This window comes from Amblyomma maculatum, chromosome 8 (genome assembly GCF_055883805.1).
Source record: "Amblyomma maculatum isolate TAMU_Amacu chromosome 8, ASM5588380v1, whole genome shotgun sequence".
In the NCBI taxonomy this organism is placed as follows: Eukaryota; Metazoa; Arthropoda; class Arachnida; order Ixodida; family Ixodidae; genus Amblyomma; species Amblyomma maculatum.
Window position 1 is genome coordinate 27,739,037 of NC_139351.1, and position 16,792 is coordinate 27,755,828.

General features: G+C 47.4%; 1 protein-coding gene across 1 annotated transcript in view; it reads right to left on the reverse strand.

Annotated features, from left to right (window-relative positions):
* Nucleotides 1-554: 554 nt before the first annotated feature.
* The window catches only part of LOC146180812 (solute carrier family 4 member 11-like), a 121,541-nt gene continuing 105,303 nt past the window's right edge, over nt 555-16,792 (reverse strand). The window contains exons 12-14 of the mRNA XM_084577827.1: nt 12,328-12,728; nt 8,510-9,215; nt 555-621 (exon numbers count right to left, since the gene is read on the reverse strand). Coding sequence (XP_084433953.1) covers nt 555-621; nt 8,510-9,215; nt 12,328-12,728 — 1,174 coding nt within the window. The remainder of the gene's footprint in view (nt 622-8,509; nt 9,216-12,327; nt 12,729-16,792) is intronic.

A 16,792-nucleotide genomic window follows, 5' to 3' on the forward strand; every position in this document is an offset into this window, starting at 1 on the left:
GATAGAGAGAGATAGAAGGCCGGACTCTGAGAACACTGCCGCGACCGGACAGACTTGATGTCTGACCGGCCCTAAAACACTAGAAGACCTCACCGGACCTGATCTAACCAGGCGCGACTCGACGTTACCCGATCAGGAGAGTCCTGATCTTCCTCAGCAGTCTGTACGCAACGAGACGGTGCCACGACCTGACATAACCAGACGTGACACGAGCAAAACCTAACCTAGCCAGGCCCGTTTCTACAACGAGACCTGGCCAAACACGACCGGGACCTGACCGGAGCTAACCCGACCTGAGCTTTCATGATCTGTCTGCGAAGAGGCGCCTGCCTGCGCGTAGATTGGGTGGAGGAGAGGCATTTTCTTTTAACGCGGCGGCGGGCGCACCTCGTCGCCCGGGCGCGGCACTTTGACACGGTGGGAGGAACGGGGAGAGCTCTCCTCGCCGCATTGCATAAGTTTCAGGTACGACAACCCGGGCTGCTGCTGCTGCTGCTTTTCCTCTCGTGGCGGCCTCGTGCGGCTGCTGCAGCTGCATAGAGTGAATGGGGACGCTACTGGTGTTCGCCGTCCAGCGCTTCCAGGTACTTTTGGTCGATGAACAGGGTGACCACCTTGTGCCTGGGAAGAAAAAGAGGAAAACATTTTAGGTGGACACTTAAGACGCGTTGTAAGGATATAATGCGGTAGCAGCCTGCCCTCTTCCCGAATTAAGCGACCACTCACAATCATATTGCCGCAATGTTAAACACTGGCACCGCAAACACCTCCTTGTACAAAGAGTAAATAAATGTTTTTCACCATGTGGTCGAGCTCTGGACAGTGGCACGCGGCCGCTGTCTCGCTCTGGAGCTCACTCGCGAGTCGGTTTGCCTAGCCGTGTCTTCACTCGCCAGTGCTAGCATGTTCATGCCAGTAAATCTATTTACTTAGCTCTACAGGCTTATGTGACAATATAATCCTAAACTAGCACATTGCGTGAAAACTAACAATATGCGCGCACTCTCACGCGCCGCATAGCGACCGCGTTGGAGGAGAAAAAAAAATTCTAGAAGGCACTTTGGACCACTACAGGGCGATTAGGCGAAATCCGATCATAGCCCTCCACTACGGTACCTCTATCTCCATTTCAACGTTCACTCTCACCTTCCTCTCTTTTATGGCGTGGTACATGTGTACGCGGAGAACTGTGACAGATACTTCTCAAACAATGTATTAATTTAACTCTCGCTCTCGAAAGCGTGACATCCTTGCTGACAACTTTCTGTCGATAGCGATGAGGCGTTAAAGGCTTTCGCCTTAATAAGTTTCATTCACATCATCAGCCTGACTACACCCACTGCAGGGCGAAGGCCTCTCCCATATTTCTCCACTTAACCCGGTTCTGTGCTAGCTGCGTCCACTTGACCCCTGCGAACTTCTTGACCTCATCCGCCCACCTAACTTTCTGCCGCCCCCTGCTACGCTTTCCTTCCCTTGGAATCCAGTTTGTTACCCTCAGCGACCATCGGTTATCCTCTCTTCGCCCTACATGTCCTGCCCATGCCCATTTCTTCTTCTTAATTTCTGCTAGAATGTTATTTCATGAGTTATTTCTCTGACCCACTCTGCACGCTTCCTATCTCTTAATGTTACCCCTACCATTTTTCGTTCCATAGCCATCTGGGTTGTCCTCAACTTAAGTAGAACTCTCTTGGTTAGCCGCCACGTTTCAGCCCCATAGGTGAGTACAGGCTTAATAAGTTTAAGATGCGCCAAGGATGCTGCTATGCTTTGCGACTGGACTGTGCATCGGCCACTGCTTGCTTTTTGCGGTGGTGCATGTATGCTTGTTCAACACTGGTGGGGCCGTTATACGTGCGGGTTTTGTTTTTTTCAAGGTTCAGATCGAGGCTAAGGCGCTGTTCATGGAACCTCGAAGGCGTGGCTTTGATGGAATATGTCTTCGACCTGATGTCACAAAATCTGCGCCCGTTTCTATTAGGCCGTCTCGAAAAAAATCGTGCTCCCGAAGCCCTAGAATGTTCGAGAAGTCTGGAGAAAACAGCCCTATTTACGCGTAGAAAGCGGTAACCTTGCGATCAATGGGCGTCGTCCTGTCCACATCGCTCGGAGGCGGCGGCGACTGGACAAGGATACCACGAGCAAGAGATTCCTTCCGCGCCTAGCCAAAGAAGGAGCGCGTCTCAGCGGGAAGGAGAGAGGACGATTTTTCTACCAATGCTATGTATATGTGTGCGTCTGCCTTCGAGTGGTGTATCAAACAGGTTAACCCGCCGTTCGATCAGCTCCGGATCTGCTGGGGAGCGGCGGCAGTATTCGGGGTTGCCATATCGTGACTCGCCAGGCGTCGCTGTGTAACGGTGCCAGGCAAATTCGGCGTTATTTGTTTCTCCTTTCTCTAACACTGCACATTGTTAAATCTCTGCCTCTTTGGCTCACATGCTTGCATTGCTTTTTAGGCGTACCCTGTTTAGGCGTCCCAATTTACTATGAAGTTCTTCGATACTGTCTCTCGCTCTTTAAAGTTTGTGTTGTTAGCTCTGTCTCCGACCCATTCTCTAGCTTGCAAGCGGCGGAAGCTGGGCACCAACCAGCCACCATATTTTGTCACAATAGATAGCTGGGTTCTAATTGAGCTGGGGTGCTTTCCGTTCATGGTTGCAGTAGAGAGGTGAATGGCTCGCGTATTGCTACTGGGGCATATGATTTCTGCTGGCTTCTCCTGTCCTAATGAACTAAACAACCGGCTGCTTGTATGCTGGGCAGACCCTCTGAATGAACTGCTGACATTTCAGACATAGCGGCAAAGCGTGTAAGTCAGCGACCCGCTGCCGTGTGTGTGTGGAGAAGGCCATTCAAGATGACAACTGCGCCTCAGACCAGCCGGATTGTTGTCTATGCAGTAGGAACCCTTCACCTGATGCAGATTGTCCGAAACGCAGTGTGAAACGAAGCTTGCTACAGCTAACCAAAAAGCGATGCTGAAGAGCGGATGCTTGTGCTCTTCTAGGCAAAAAAAAAAAAAGAAGAAAAAATGTTATGCCACTCTTGTGCGCTTCTCTGTTAGAGATACATGGAGCGTAGCAAGCTTACTCTAGCCTTCCACCTCACCTGACTCAAGAGCGTTGTCTCCACAGATGGAAAAATTAGAGGGTCTCTTAGATGTCTCTTAAAGGCCCACTGTCCACCCTCCGGTCGAAAATATTTTCTTCCCCGGTGACTGTGACACTTCGCCCCTAGAACGCAAGGCCGCAAAATGTTTTTGAAAAGAGTAACTAATAACGCAGTTACAGCCACCGCAATCACCCGATTCTGTCATGCCTCTCTCCTTCCGTTCCCTCGCAAAGGCTATTCACTCTCCTGCCCGAGGTCGTCTAGCCTCCGCAAGACAAATTCCCCTTCCTCCTCCGCGTTGGGTGGGAGGTGGGGCGTGGCATTCCGCGAGCGCGAAAAAAAAAAATAAAACGGCTGAGGGAGCGCGCGCCGCTGGATTCAGTCTGGCCGTGGCGAGGGAAAAGCGCGCAGCGAGCGGTAGACACCCATCCTTCTCCCGTCAGTCAGCGAGACGGACCAATGGACGTCGTTCGCGGTACGTACGTCATTATTGTGGCCCGTCGGGCCAGCGCGGAAACGGAGAAGCTGGCTTCCCACAGGAGAGCATGAGAGAGCTTTGAATTGTATTTTGGATGCTTTTCGGCGCGCGTGTCACTGTAGCATTTTGCACAGACTATCTCCGGTACCTGATTGAAACACTGGGCTCCTTTGCTTAAAAGGGCCTTCCCTGGACAGTGGCCCTTTAAGAGGAGAATGATGAAAGCATACCCTTCCTCTCCTATGATTTGCCTCTCATTGTTTGCCTTTTATCGGCGTTCGTTGCAGTGCTACTTATAATTATAATTGGTTTACAGGAAAGGAAAGGGGCATTATCTGTCACACTTTCTCTGACAAGTGTGCGTTTGGTCCGTACGCCATCGCTCCTGTTGCGTGAGTTCTTTGGCACGCGTTCAAGTGTGGGATTGCAGATGGCAGGAACACTAGAGATGAGACTTCTGGTTGGTCGCTTCGAGTTTGGCGGCTGGTGATGCACTTCTCTGTCGACCAATCAGGTGCGCCGCTCGCGCGGACAGCTTTTTTTTCGACGGCAGTATGAGCCATTAATGGCTTTCTCCTTAAAAGCAAACCCTTGAGTATATTGCTGAGGGTCTGACGTTACGTTTCCGGATACAAGGAAGTAAGCTTTCACCCTATTAAGGCTTTACGAGGTTGCCACGTCAGCGTTTCTATCAATCCTGGCCGTGTTCATGAGATTAAATTTTTAGCCCAGAAATCAACTAGCCAACTTAATTTTTTTTTTAGATAGTGTGAATGCACTGTTTGAAACTACATAGATTCCGCGCGTTTGAAAGATGGCGAAAATACGTTTGTTCTTGGAACACGCAGGAAAAAAAATACGTCTTCGAAAATATTTGGCCAATTTGATGTTAACTTCATATTTAGTCCCATTAACTTCAAGTATAGTGCACAGTCGCTTCACAAAGCGTTCTCATTAAAATGGTCACAGCTCATTACAGATTGCCTTTCGTTGCGGTTGCTCCATATGGTTCTCCCGTGTGGATCTAGAGAACGGAATCCGTTTTTCGCTACGCAGGCGAGAAGTTTCAGCCCTGGTGGCACCTGATGTAGATAAGCCTACGACAATGCAGAACATATTATCTTGCTTAGCAACCTTGCTCAGCTTTGTCATCCATCGTACATTTATGCATGAATTTGTGAATTTCAGAAGGATAGAGCTTTTTCTCACAGACGGAACCATATGCCATAATACATATTATCAGTCAAATAATGTGCCGAAAGCATCAGTTCTTTCACTTGTGATTTTTAATATTTCGTTCAGTGACATCCTTATTCGTCCCGATGTAACAGTTTTTGTGTGCGCAGGTGATGTAGATTTGTTTGCCTCGGCTATAAACATTCACACCCATTCTCAATGCTCTTGAAGTTCTGGTTGCATGGACCGCAGTAATTTATTCCTTAATGTCAACAACTGCGGAGTGCTGTGACTTCTTGCGGACACCCCTTTTTACATTCCGTTGCTATATCGCTCCGACCGGTTTCTACAGGTGGACTCGGTTTAAAATCTAAGTGTTACTCGTGACCCAACGTTTAATTTGAGCCTCGATATAAAGAACAGCGTTTAAAATAATGCGTTGTTGGGCTAATCAGTAACAGTTGGTATGCGGTTATAAAGGCGCGAATAGACACACGCACGGAAGGAAGGCAACGCGATCTAGGCGCTACGTCCCATTAAATAAAAATAAAAAATTCGACGCATATAAAGGAGAACATGCTTCATTGAGATTGACACATATCTGCAATAAAAAGCTTGGGATGCGTCGTTATAGTCGCTACTACTTATTGGTTCTGTAGAAAGCCTGTGCGAGACTAATTGTTTTAGAGCGAGAGATATATATTACTCCTAACTTCACCAAGGTCATCAGTTCGAGCAATTTGATCTTGAAGCAGGCGCTTTAAGTTCGGCTTAAAGTTTTTTAGGGCGCTTAACATTGCGTTGACCAACTACAGCCTTTGAACTATTAGCTTTGACCTGTATTCTTAAGCCTGGGATGACGCTCCGAGCTCTCGCTCTGAGGTTTAGAGTTAAACCTCTATGCTTTTTGCATTTTGTTCTCTGGCCGAGCAAACTACAAAATTCAGCTTTCACTCGTACTGGAAAGGCTTGCTCTACTTTGCTTAAAAGTCCGTTTTCAAGGCTCTGCTTTATTTGGAAGCTCGTACCTCTGCTTTAGTTTCTCGTTTCCATCTAGTCACGGTGAAAACTTTCATCTGATTGTTTATTTCGGCCTCTGAATCTGAAGTCAGCACTTTCATTTTTGTGTCCCAACCGGCCCATGGACTCAGTTTGTGAACGAAGTACAAAGTGATTAGAGACGCTTTGGCCAAAATCGAAAGAGCCGAACAGACCATCGCAAAACAATCTCCGACCCGAAGGCAGATATTCATGAATGCATCTAACTGCTCAGGCTATATATGCCGGCTTGTGAACCCCTTTATCCCCGAAGAGAACAAAGTGGGCCACATCTCGAAAGGCATTTCCAAAGACGTGCGCAGTTTTCTCATACCCAAAATACGCATGCGGGATCGAATCCCGGCCTCGGCGGCTGCGTTTCGATGGAGGCGAAACGAAGTGGCGTCCGTGTGCTGTGCGATGTCAGCGCACGTTAAAGATCCCCAGGTGGTCGAAATTACTCCGTAGCCCTCCACTACGGCCCCCCTTTCTCTCTATTCACTTTCACTTCCACCTTCATCCCTTCCCTTACGGCGCGGTTCAGGTGTCCACAGAGCAAGTGTGACAGATACTGCGCCTTTCCTTTCCTATGAACCAACCAACCAACCAACCAATCAGCTGTGGCTGTGATGCAGCAATGTCGCGTATTTCAGGCACTGAAGCAGTTAAGGAATATTCCAAAATTTGTCCGTTCTTCAAACATCGCTAGTGTCGCTAGGGTAGACCTTCGTGGTTCAGAGGACTTCATTGGTTCGGCGGATCGTGCATGAGGAGGTGACATCTCAGCGGCAAGGTATGATACGATTAGGCGTACCGCCCGTGTTCCTTGCTTGAGCCACGCATGGAGCCACCCGATAACTAGACCAAACATGCCTAAGACTAGTCGCACAACATATACGGCACTGGCAGTCCGGTGCTCTCCTAAGAACGCCAGCATCAGCCCGGGCGGTACCTCAATAAAGCCATTCCGCCTGAAACACCGCGAAGTGCGACCACCAGATATTCCCAGCCGACGCGGACTCCTGTCTAGTCCCCACGGCACCCGTGAGGTGGCCGTCAGAATTGTGGCCACAACGGCTGCATCTCCCTCTGCGTCTAGTAAAACTGAAATCTGGGCGAGTTGGTATACATTCATACTGGGGAGCAGCGCTATAAAGACGAGACAAGGACTTGTTTCGTCCTTGTCCCGCCTTTATTGCACTGTTCCCCAGTATGAATCCCTCTACGTCCTCGCCGTCAGCCTGTTATTCCCCCGGACGACGCCCTTCCCACTTTCGAGAAGATGCTCCACAGCAGCTGCCTGCATCTCTTCGCCAGCCACCTCCTCGCGACTGCGCCGAGTCTGCAATCTCCGACCACTCCACACTTATCGCTACCTGGCCGCCTCTCGAATGCGCCTCTACTGCGACCGAAGAAGGTATTTTGCCTGGCGCTTAATGTCACACATACATCTTCCCACCATGCTGAACAAAGTGCATGTTTGTGTGAACAATGCTAAAACACTTGCTTTGGTAGATACTGCATTGTGCCGCTTTGTCTCTGATGACATTTTAGTTTAGGAATCGCCTTGTCCAGAAAGATGTTTGGATATAACCAAGCCATCGTTTTTTCAGACTTTCGGATAAGGATAGGTTGTCCTTTCCTCAGCTCCTGTGGAGAAAGCTTTACGGGGTCGATTTTGTTGGCTAACGAGTGCCACGCATGACGTCATGCTGGACACAGTTCTGCCGCGCCAGTGCGGGCTATACAAGCCGTATTTAAAGCCGTAACATTTTTCTGCACCGAAATATGATGTCTATGTTAAGATCTTGCTCAATAACAACGGCGATTTGCTCGCTGTTATGAAAGATTTCAGATTTCGCCTATCGAGCTCAGAAATCAGTTTTCACCTATGCTGAAAACCCATAATACCACTGAAACTTTCACAAATCCTACGATTTCACAGAAATTTGTTCACAGGCACACCGAATGTGCCTAAGAAAAACGACATGCCGCCATGGACGAAATGGACGGTTGCGCGTACGTGTACTTGAACCGTTCTGCCTGAACGCATTAGAGATAGCGAAGAAGCCCTGTATAAGAAGGCGGAATATCATCATGAGACTTATTCTGGTTGCATTCTAATCCTCATATTTAGGCTTATGCATGAGTAAACATCAACATTTTGGTGTTGGAAGCCATTTTTCTAGATATATTTTAGTGCTTTGAAGGAAGATAGGAGTTCGAAAAAACTGCGATAAGATGTGATCAAAAAATACCTAACCTATAATTGTGAGTAAAAGCTTTAAAAATGCAACAAAATAAATCCCTATTCCATTGCTGTCTTCTTGTGTTACCTGGAATAGGTCCAGGCAGCCTAATGCTTAATTTGCTGATTACGTAGTGTTAGATCTCGCACAAAGCACTCGGGACCCAAACATATAGCTTTTTCCGCTAATATCATGTTTCATGTATTACGGCCCATGTCCTAAATTATGTGCAGTCGCTGGGACTAGGTGAGAGCCGTCCATTTATATGTGTATTGAGAGAGGTTGTTTAAACTTTCCAAATCTGCCTCTGTTATGAAACGAGATGAGGCGACAAGGAGCTAATTAGTGAGTATGGCGCCACAGCAGGCGGCTAGCAATTACGACTTCGAGCACAAGCACTATCAGAAAAGCGCTGAATGAGACCAATGTCCAATATAGTGACTCCACTCACCTGAGCGGCAACAGTAGCAGGATGATGACGGGGAAGACCATCTTTACGTAGGGCCACGGCGCGAACCCGAAGAAGCACATGACCAGCAGCTGCACCACCTGGCAGACGGTGAACACGTGTATCTTGCGCTGCGGGCAGCGCCGGATGTAGTGGTTCGGGGGGTAGGCCGCCTGTTCCATGAAGAGCAGCGTGATGCGCTCGAACATCTGGTTGCCGTTGAGCGACGTGATGGCCATGTAGAGAAACAGTCCGTCCAGGACGGCCGTTGGGATGTGCGCCAGTGGATAGGGCAGCATGAACACCGAGAGCCCGATGAGCAGATGCGAGATGGCACCCGTCAGCCGGGTCTCGCGGACCCGAACGATGATCTCGTACACGTGTCCTTGGTCCACGCGCTCTTCCACGTCGGCCATGCTCCGCACATGCAATGGCGAGTGCGGCAGCACGCCGTGCATCCAGGGCAGGCCGAACAGCGAGAGGACGCCATTGAGCAGGCCGACGACCAGAAGGTCCAGATGATAGGCGGCACCCTTCTTCAGCTTGTTGCACGGGTTGTTCACCATGGCAGCTGAGATGTTCTGGTCCATGAAGAACAGCAGCGACAGGGCGAGGCCAAGGCCCATGGCGCCTAGCGCCGCGGGCCACTGTAGGATCTCAACCCGGCCCCGCACGAACTGGTCACTGTGGCCAAAGTGGAACTGCTCCGCTGGGAAGGCGTATTGGGTGTGAAAAATTTACGATCAGGTGGTTAGCCTATACTCCTGAAATTAGCCCACTTCTAAGGCATCTTTGAGAGTCGTGCATGAAGCAAAAGCTGTGATAGGGTTATTTCGTTTTGCAGTCTTTTTCAAAATTATAAAAACATGATTATTTTCTCACAAAATTGCAGTTTCCTTCCAGCTTTCATTTCTACCTGCGAGAGAGCAGATAGTGCACGTTGTAGTAGGATTCTCCAGACTATACTGCAGGTACTGACGGCTCGAATTTTTATTCTTTGTGGCAGTGATGTAGCGGTGGAAAGAGTTCAACGTAGAGTGTACAAACATCATGCGAACAACCAATTTTCACAGTGATGTCTACATCTAGCATTTTCTAACCGGAAAGAGAGTGACCTGTCCGGTTGTTGCACGACCGTACATGTGAGAATTTGTGTGGTGGACAATTAGAATGTTAATGTTAAGCCAGGATAAAATATATGCTGGACTTGGCTGGAGATATAGTCATGGATTTTTATTTTGGGATTACGTGGTTCAAGGGTGCTCTGAAGGGGGCACTAAATAAATTTGTTCAAATTTGTATATGTTCCACGCGAGATCAGCAGCACGATAATGCTGTATTATACGCTGCTCTTTACGTGCTTAATAAAGAAGCCAATATATTGCCTAATCATGCACCTTTTAGGCTCTATTGGCGGTATTTCCACTTTTAAAGTGTCCAGAGAAAAGCCCGAGAGCAAAAGAAGAAAATATTCGTTATATATTTTATTGCCACTTTCCGCAGACTATGCGAGATAGTAAGGCTAGGAATGAAATGCGGCGCCGTTACATCAGTGGCTATCATATGTGTCAAATACACGGTTAAAGTGCCTAGTTTGTTGTAAATTACTCAACACTTTGTGAAAGTTACGGCGAGAGCCGCGAGGATGTTTAAGGCAATATCTATGAAGGGATTGATGAACCACGTTGCTGCTATATATGCTCCCGGCTTGACTCAGGCTCCTGTACACACTATGCGCAGACATAAAAATACCAACTGCTGAACCGCTTTGCTGTGGTCCTCGCTCATAAGAGGCGGAGCCTCTTATAAAAGAACACAGGATGAAAGTTGCAGTTACCTTGTTTGACACGGTAAAGCGTTCTGAGCGCGAAAAAGTAACAATTCAAAAGTAAGCACGTGCATCTCAGCTGAAAAACGAAAATGACAGTCGATTAGTGTGGCTGGGCCAAATGCAAGTTAGGTACGCTTGTTCTTCCGTTTTCACTCCTGTTTCGGGTCGCTTATGTTTATGTCGGAGTGGAAGATCATGCGTCAACGTACTAGAAACAATATATAGGTGTCATCTTCAGTGGCCGATTTTTCAAGTCAGGGGCGGGTATCGACACCGATTTCGGGCCTACATCCAGTGCCTCCATGGTAAACCTCATTCTCTTCAAAGTGGTAAAAATTCGTCCTTCTAAATGGCTGCACGCAAAACTGTATTAACGCACACCGTTCTCAGAGACGGTACGATGATAGGACTATTGAGATCACGAAACAAAGCCAAGGTGGTGAGTATTGTCACCGTTTGGCTGCCAATATTTTGACAGAAACATATGGTCTTCTATATGGCCGTGTTCTGATATTTTTATTTATGTGTCATTTTTACGCTATTGGACAAGAAAACCTGAAATGACGGAGCGACGACCAAGAATTGCCGCCGCCAGATGGCGACTCCCTGTACTTAAAAAGCGTTGACTCACAATGGAGGAAAAGAACTAGGAAACTAACTAGTAAGTATGCTAGTCACAAGGACGGAGAAATAAAGAGCATTAAGTAATAGGTGAAAAACACAGAAGGTAAAAATTGGATAAATTCGATGGAGAAGAAACAGTGTGGAATTATACCGAAAGTGGAAAATTCAGATCAGAAAGGAAGCTTTCTTTGATAACTCAAGAGGCAGTGCTTTACGTTTTGAGGCTAGATCAGGGTGCCTTAGAACACGCAGCTACAAAAAAAAATTAACAATGAAGATGACGCGTGTGGTGTATGTGGTAACTCCAGAGAAACAATTGACCAAATTATACTCGAATGTAAGGGTATCCATCCGGAAGTTGATTCAGGTGCAGTCACTGTTCCTGAATCTCTGGGGTTTAGAGATACCAGTGGCCGGGTGAATAAACCGGCGGTGGAAACTAGCAAAACACGACTGGAAGACTGGTGGCTCAAAAGCAGAGAAGTGACATAATGTTAGTAATGCAGAAACAAAAATTCAATAAATAAAATGATGATTTAGGTAACCAATCTAAATCAATAATTAAGATATAGGGAGAAAAATGAGCATGATAGCTGCTGCTACCACCCCGTTTCGAAGGGGACGCTCCTATATTCCATCCATCCAGAAAGAAAGCGGTAGGCTCCAGCACAAGAGCGTACAGCGGCAGTATAATTGGTGCTCGACTATCCGAACTAGGAGGCTTCTCAGAACACCTGGGTGCACAATTTCCAGAATCTGCCAGTGTCTTCTACAGCTTTCTCATATCGGAGAAATGTTGTCATGTTTTGCTTCCTCCTCTTACTTTTCCCCGCCGCTGTGATAGCAGCGTCATAACCGGGCATCACGCAGCCGCAAGTGCATAACGACTGATCGTGAGGTCGATAGCCTCGGTTAGAGGGCTTCTTATCAGGGCCGTTCTCCATTCGCCGCTTCATTGTTGGACTAGCATAGCACCACGACAGAGCATGGGAACTCACTCTCGACTTCCCGGACATAGCACCGCGACAGAGCATGGGAACTCACTCTCGACTTCCCAGACATAGCACCACGACAGAGCATGGGAACTCACTCTCGACTTCCCGGACATAGCACCACGACAGAGCATGGAAACTCACTCTCGACTTCCCGGACATAGCACCACGGCAGAGCATGGGAACTCACTCTCGACTTCCCGGACATAGCACCACGGCAGAGCATGGGAACTCACTCTCGACTTCCCGGACATAGCACCACGGCAGAGCATGGGAACTCACTCTCGACTTCCCGGACATAGCACCACGGCAGAGCATGGGAACTCACTCTCGACTTCCCGGACATAGCACCACGAGAGAGCATGGGAACTCACTCTCGACTTCCCGGAAGACGAACGCCCCGACGAAGCTAAGCGCGATGACGGCGACGGGCAGCGCGTAGTCGGCCAGCATCTCCCGCTTGCTGGCCTGCAGGTAGGGCGTCTTGTTGAAGTTGTACAGGGACACGGCCAGCCACACCGTGCCCAGCATGAGCAACAGGAAGAGCAGGCTGTTCTCGCGCCGGCACTGGGGCAGCACCTCGAGCAGCGCCTCCGCGGTCGTCGTGTTGTTCGCGGCCGCGTTGACAGTGCGCAGCAGCCGCGTCAGCGACTCCACTGAGGGCGGCGCGCACTCGGACGCGTAGTAGTAGCGCTGGAAGTTTTTGTACACATCGCGGCCTGCGTCCACGCAGAAGGCGATGCTGATGAAGAGCGCGAAAATCTCCTCCGTAGACCTGCGAGGGCAGAAAGCAAATGTCATTATCTGTGATACCTTTAGCTCATTACAAGCAACGCGATGTGTTTAATAGAGAGAGCCGGGCTAGTTGATGACAAGTGTTAGAGGGCATCTTGAAACCGCGCAAAATAACAAGGGACGACGAAGAAATCAACAGGACAGAGCGCGGAGATTCAACTGGTTTATTACGACGATGAGTCACATTTTATGTATTCATCGCAATCACATTTTAACCTAGCAAACAATCATCAGGTAACACTGGTGCACAGGCGTGTACGGGACAGCATGCTATTCAGATATGCAAACTCTTTATCATACAAGTTGACCGAGGTTTTGCTGACATGAGCCGGATTCCTTCTTAACACAGTAAGCCTCGTACACTTCTCTACTGAGTTTAGACGCGAACTTTTTCAAGATTGTCGTCTCGCGGAACCGAGGCGTGCAGCCACGGCACAGGCGTGGAACATGTCAACTACGGTGTGTTGTTGTGGTGCGGGTGGCTCCTGCTGTCACTCGTCGTCCGGCATGTGTGCAGGGAAAACGTATGTATTTGTTTAGCCCAGTTGTTGGGGTGTATTTTAGGTCTTATGGCTTCCGCCTTCAATAGCAACTGTGTAGGAGCTCATTGTTCCGGCAGCTGCGAGCCATGTGTTCATGATAGAATGCTGATTGTGTAATCCACACATGTACGCATACGCTCTACGGTGAAGCCGTGTGTATAGGGCAATCAATGGGGAGGGCGACGTTGAGGCAAAAGAAATTTGGGGGGCACTTAAGGTCTGTCTTTAAGAGTACGACGAACACAATATGGGTGGCTTAACGGCAGCCATGTTGAAAGGATTCATTGTGGATCCTCATTCATGCACTTCATCATCATCATCAGCCTGACTACACCCACTGCAGGGCGAAGGCCTCTCCCATGTTTCTCCAATTAACCCGGTTCTGTGCTAGTTGCATCCACTTGACCCCTGCGAACTTGTTAACCTCACCCGCCCTCCTAACTTTCTGTCGCCCCCTGCTACGCTTTCCTTCCCTTGGAATCCAGTTTGTTGCCCTCAGCGACCATCGGTTATCCTCTCTTCGCACTACAAGTCCTGCCCATGTCCATTTCTTCTTCTTAATTTCCACTAGAATGTCGGTAACTTGAGTTATTTCTCTGACCCACTCTGCACGCTTCCTATCTGTTAATGTTACCCCTACCATTTTTCGTTCCATAGCCCTCTGAGTTGTCCTCAACTTAAGTAGAACCCTCTTGGTTAGCCTCCATGTTTCAGCCCCATATAGGTGAGTACAAATAAGATGCAACTGTTGTATACTTTCCTATTTCACTTCACTGCTCCTTTAATCACTAATTCCTTATCCACTCCCTTTATCATCTCACGTATCCTAATCCGAATAAATCTGTAAGTTAACAGTAAGTATTATGTAAAAGGCCATCCTCCACTGATATAAAGCCCTGTTTTAGCAGACCCTCGTGGCCAGCCCAGGATTAGAGTGTCTGGCTTGGGATTTAAAGATCTCCGAAGGTTCTATTCCCATGATAAAGAAACTACACGAGTTGGCACATGCTGCCAACTTGTGACGTCACACAACCTACCAACACAGGCGTCGGACCTGTCAATTACCACCTGCCTTAGACGTAATGCTCAAAACGTCGATGCCGCCAACGCCACGGATTTTCGGAAGAACGCGGCCTTTAACGCTGTCTCATTAATAGGCGCAAGCCATTGGTAGACAGCAGAGGCTCAACGAGTATGACATCTATGGTGCGTGCCATTATCTCGTGATGGCAGGACACTGTCGGCAGTTTAGAATCCCGAAGCGCAGTTGGTAGAGTCAAACTGACCATCGGGATACCAGGAACTCAGGGTCGCGGTGTCACTACAGTTTTCTCAATTTTAGTTAGTTGGGGGACGTCGTGTAATCATTAGTTGTGTTACGTGTAAGGTGCAGTTGTGCGGTCAGTTTGTGTATTTTTGCGCAACTTTCTTGCACAGGTTAGTCACAATTCTTCAGCAATGATTCTCACTAACCCAAATCAAATGCAGACGTCATTATTCGGTGGTTGTGCGTCGACGAAAGACCTTCAAGCTCAGGAAATCCCCTCGGCTATTGGATCTCATCTGTCGCTCGCTTGTAGTCTATATTCTGTGTACATAAACCTCCACGAGAGCCAAAATAGGCACATGGAGACTTTTTATGGCGACTGCATTAACTTTATTAGAAGGCGTAGTTGTGCAAAATTAATAGTTTTCGCGTTGTAAAATTACCGTGTTTCTCTAATTCACTTACAAGGATGGAATATTATCTGTTTCTCCGGCAAACTACAAATAATGATGAAGATGCACATGCAGTGTGAACGCGCAAAGCAAATTAGCTCTGCAGGCATTTCTCTTCTAATTAAAACTCATTACATTATTGTGCTCACCACGAAAGCTGCAACTGAAGGTATTCTTTGTTAGGTTACAAGTTTAATAAAATTATTTTGCTACATGTATATTGCGCTCGGCAACGAGAACAGTGCAAAAGCCTGGTGCATGCGTAGCAACACACTTCCGTGAACTTCTGTGATCGTCAAAAAAAAAAAAAAGAAAGAGTGGGGACACTTAACTTTACCTTAAATGTGTTACGGGATAGTGTCAGAGAGTGACACTCATTAGAGCCTATAATTAGCGAAACAAACTGAATGCGTGTTTCTCTACTCATATTTATGCATCGTATAAACAGAATAGCTCGTACAAGGCCTCCGTTCATCAATATTGAAGGAACGTTGTTGGCGTAAATGGTTTAATTTAATGTATTTACAATACAATCAGGGCCAGCAGGTAGCCTGCGATGATTCCAGCACTCGACGCATCATTTTGTTTCAAGCTACGAAATCACATGGAACATTAGGTCTACGTCACGACCCTCCTTGACCAATCAGGATCACCTAGTCAAGCTGCGCACCGGGATTTTTGTGAGGTCATCGCGAAAACGCCATCACCTTGAAAGAAGAGTGCGTACTTCACAGTCCTGTAGCCTACCAGCGATGTCGTAATTTCTAGCTTTTATACTTTTCTCAAACATTTTTAAAATGTTAACGAGAACTTACGCATGAGAATGTAACCAAGTCATGCGCTTTCACCATGAATCATGGTTTTGACCTTGATTATGCAGAATATTACATAGTTTCAGCATTATTACAAATTATGTTTTGCCGACAGCCTTTTTTTTTTGTAGTTTTCGCGAATGAAGACGCTGCATTCAGTATTGAGAATGAGTTATGAATCTTTGAGCTCAATTAGGCAACAGCTTCGCGTGTAATTATCTTTTCGTCTCAAGGTTCGACAACAAGGCCAAGAGTAACGTATTGTTGTCGCGCATTTAACTCACGTTAAATGGATGAAGGTAGCTCCTCGGTAAAGTGTGGAAAAAATTAAGACCTGCGGAAATTGTACGTCAGGACTTGGTGCGCCTCAAATCAATGGTATGTACTGCTGTAGAAAAACCACACGGTATATGATGAATATTTGGCCCGAACGGCACAGCGCTACTGACACGGGTGCTTATCTTATTGGTCTATATACTTCTTTGGTGATGTGATGCTTTATGTCTATATACTTCTTTGGTGATGTGATGCTTTATGTCTATATACTTCTTTAGTGATGTGATGCTTTATGTCTATATACTTCTTTAGTGATGTAATGCTTTATGTCTATATACTTCTTTGGGGATGTGATGCTTTATGTCTATATACTTCTTTGGTGATGTGATGCTTTATGTCTATATACTTCTTTAGTGATGTGATGCTTTATGTCCATATACGTCTTTGGTGATGTGATGCTTTATGAACTCGGGCCGTTTGTCGGCATTCGCGAAGTGGAACCTTATTATTTGGCACGAAACCCTGCGAAATCGCGGAATCAGCACTAATGTCCTTTGAAAGATTGTTTCCAAATTTTTTTAATTCCAGTCGTGATTGATCTATACGAAGGTTCATCGGGAGCAAAGCTTTATTTTATGGTACTCTCTCGTGTAGTTGGGAAGCCCGTAAAGTGCGACCAAAAACTGCGGCTCAGT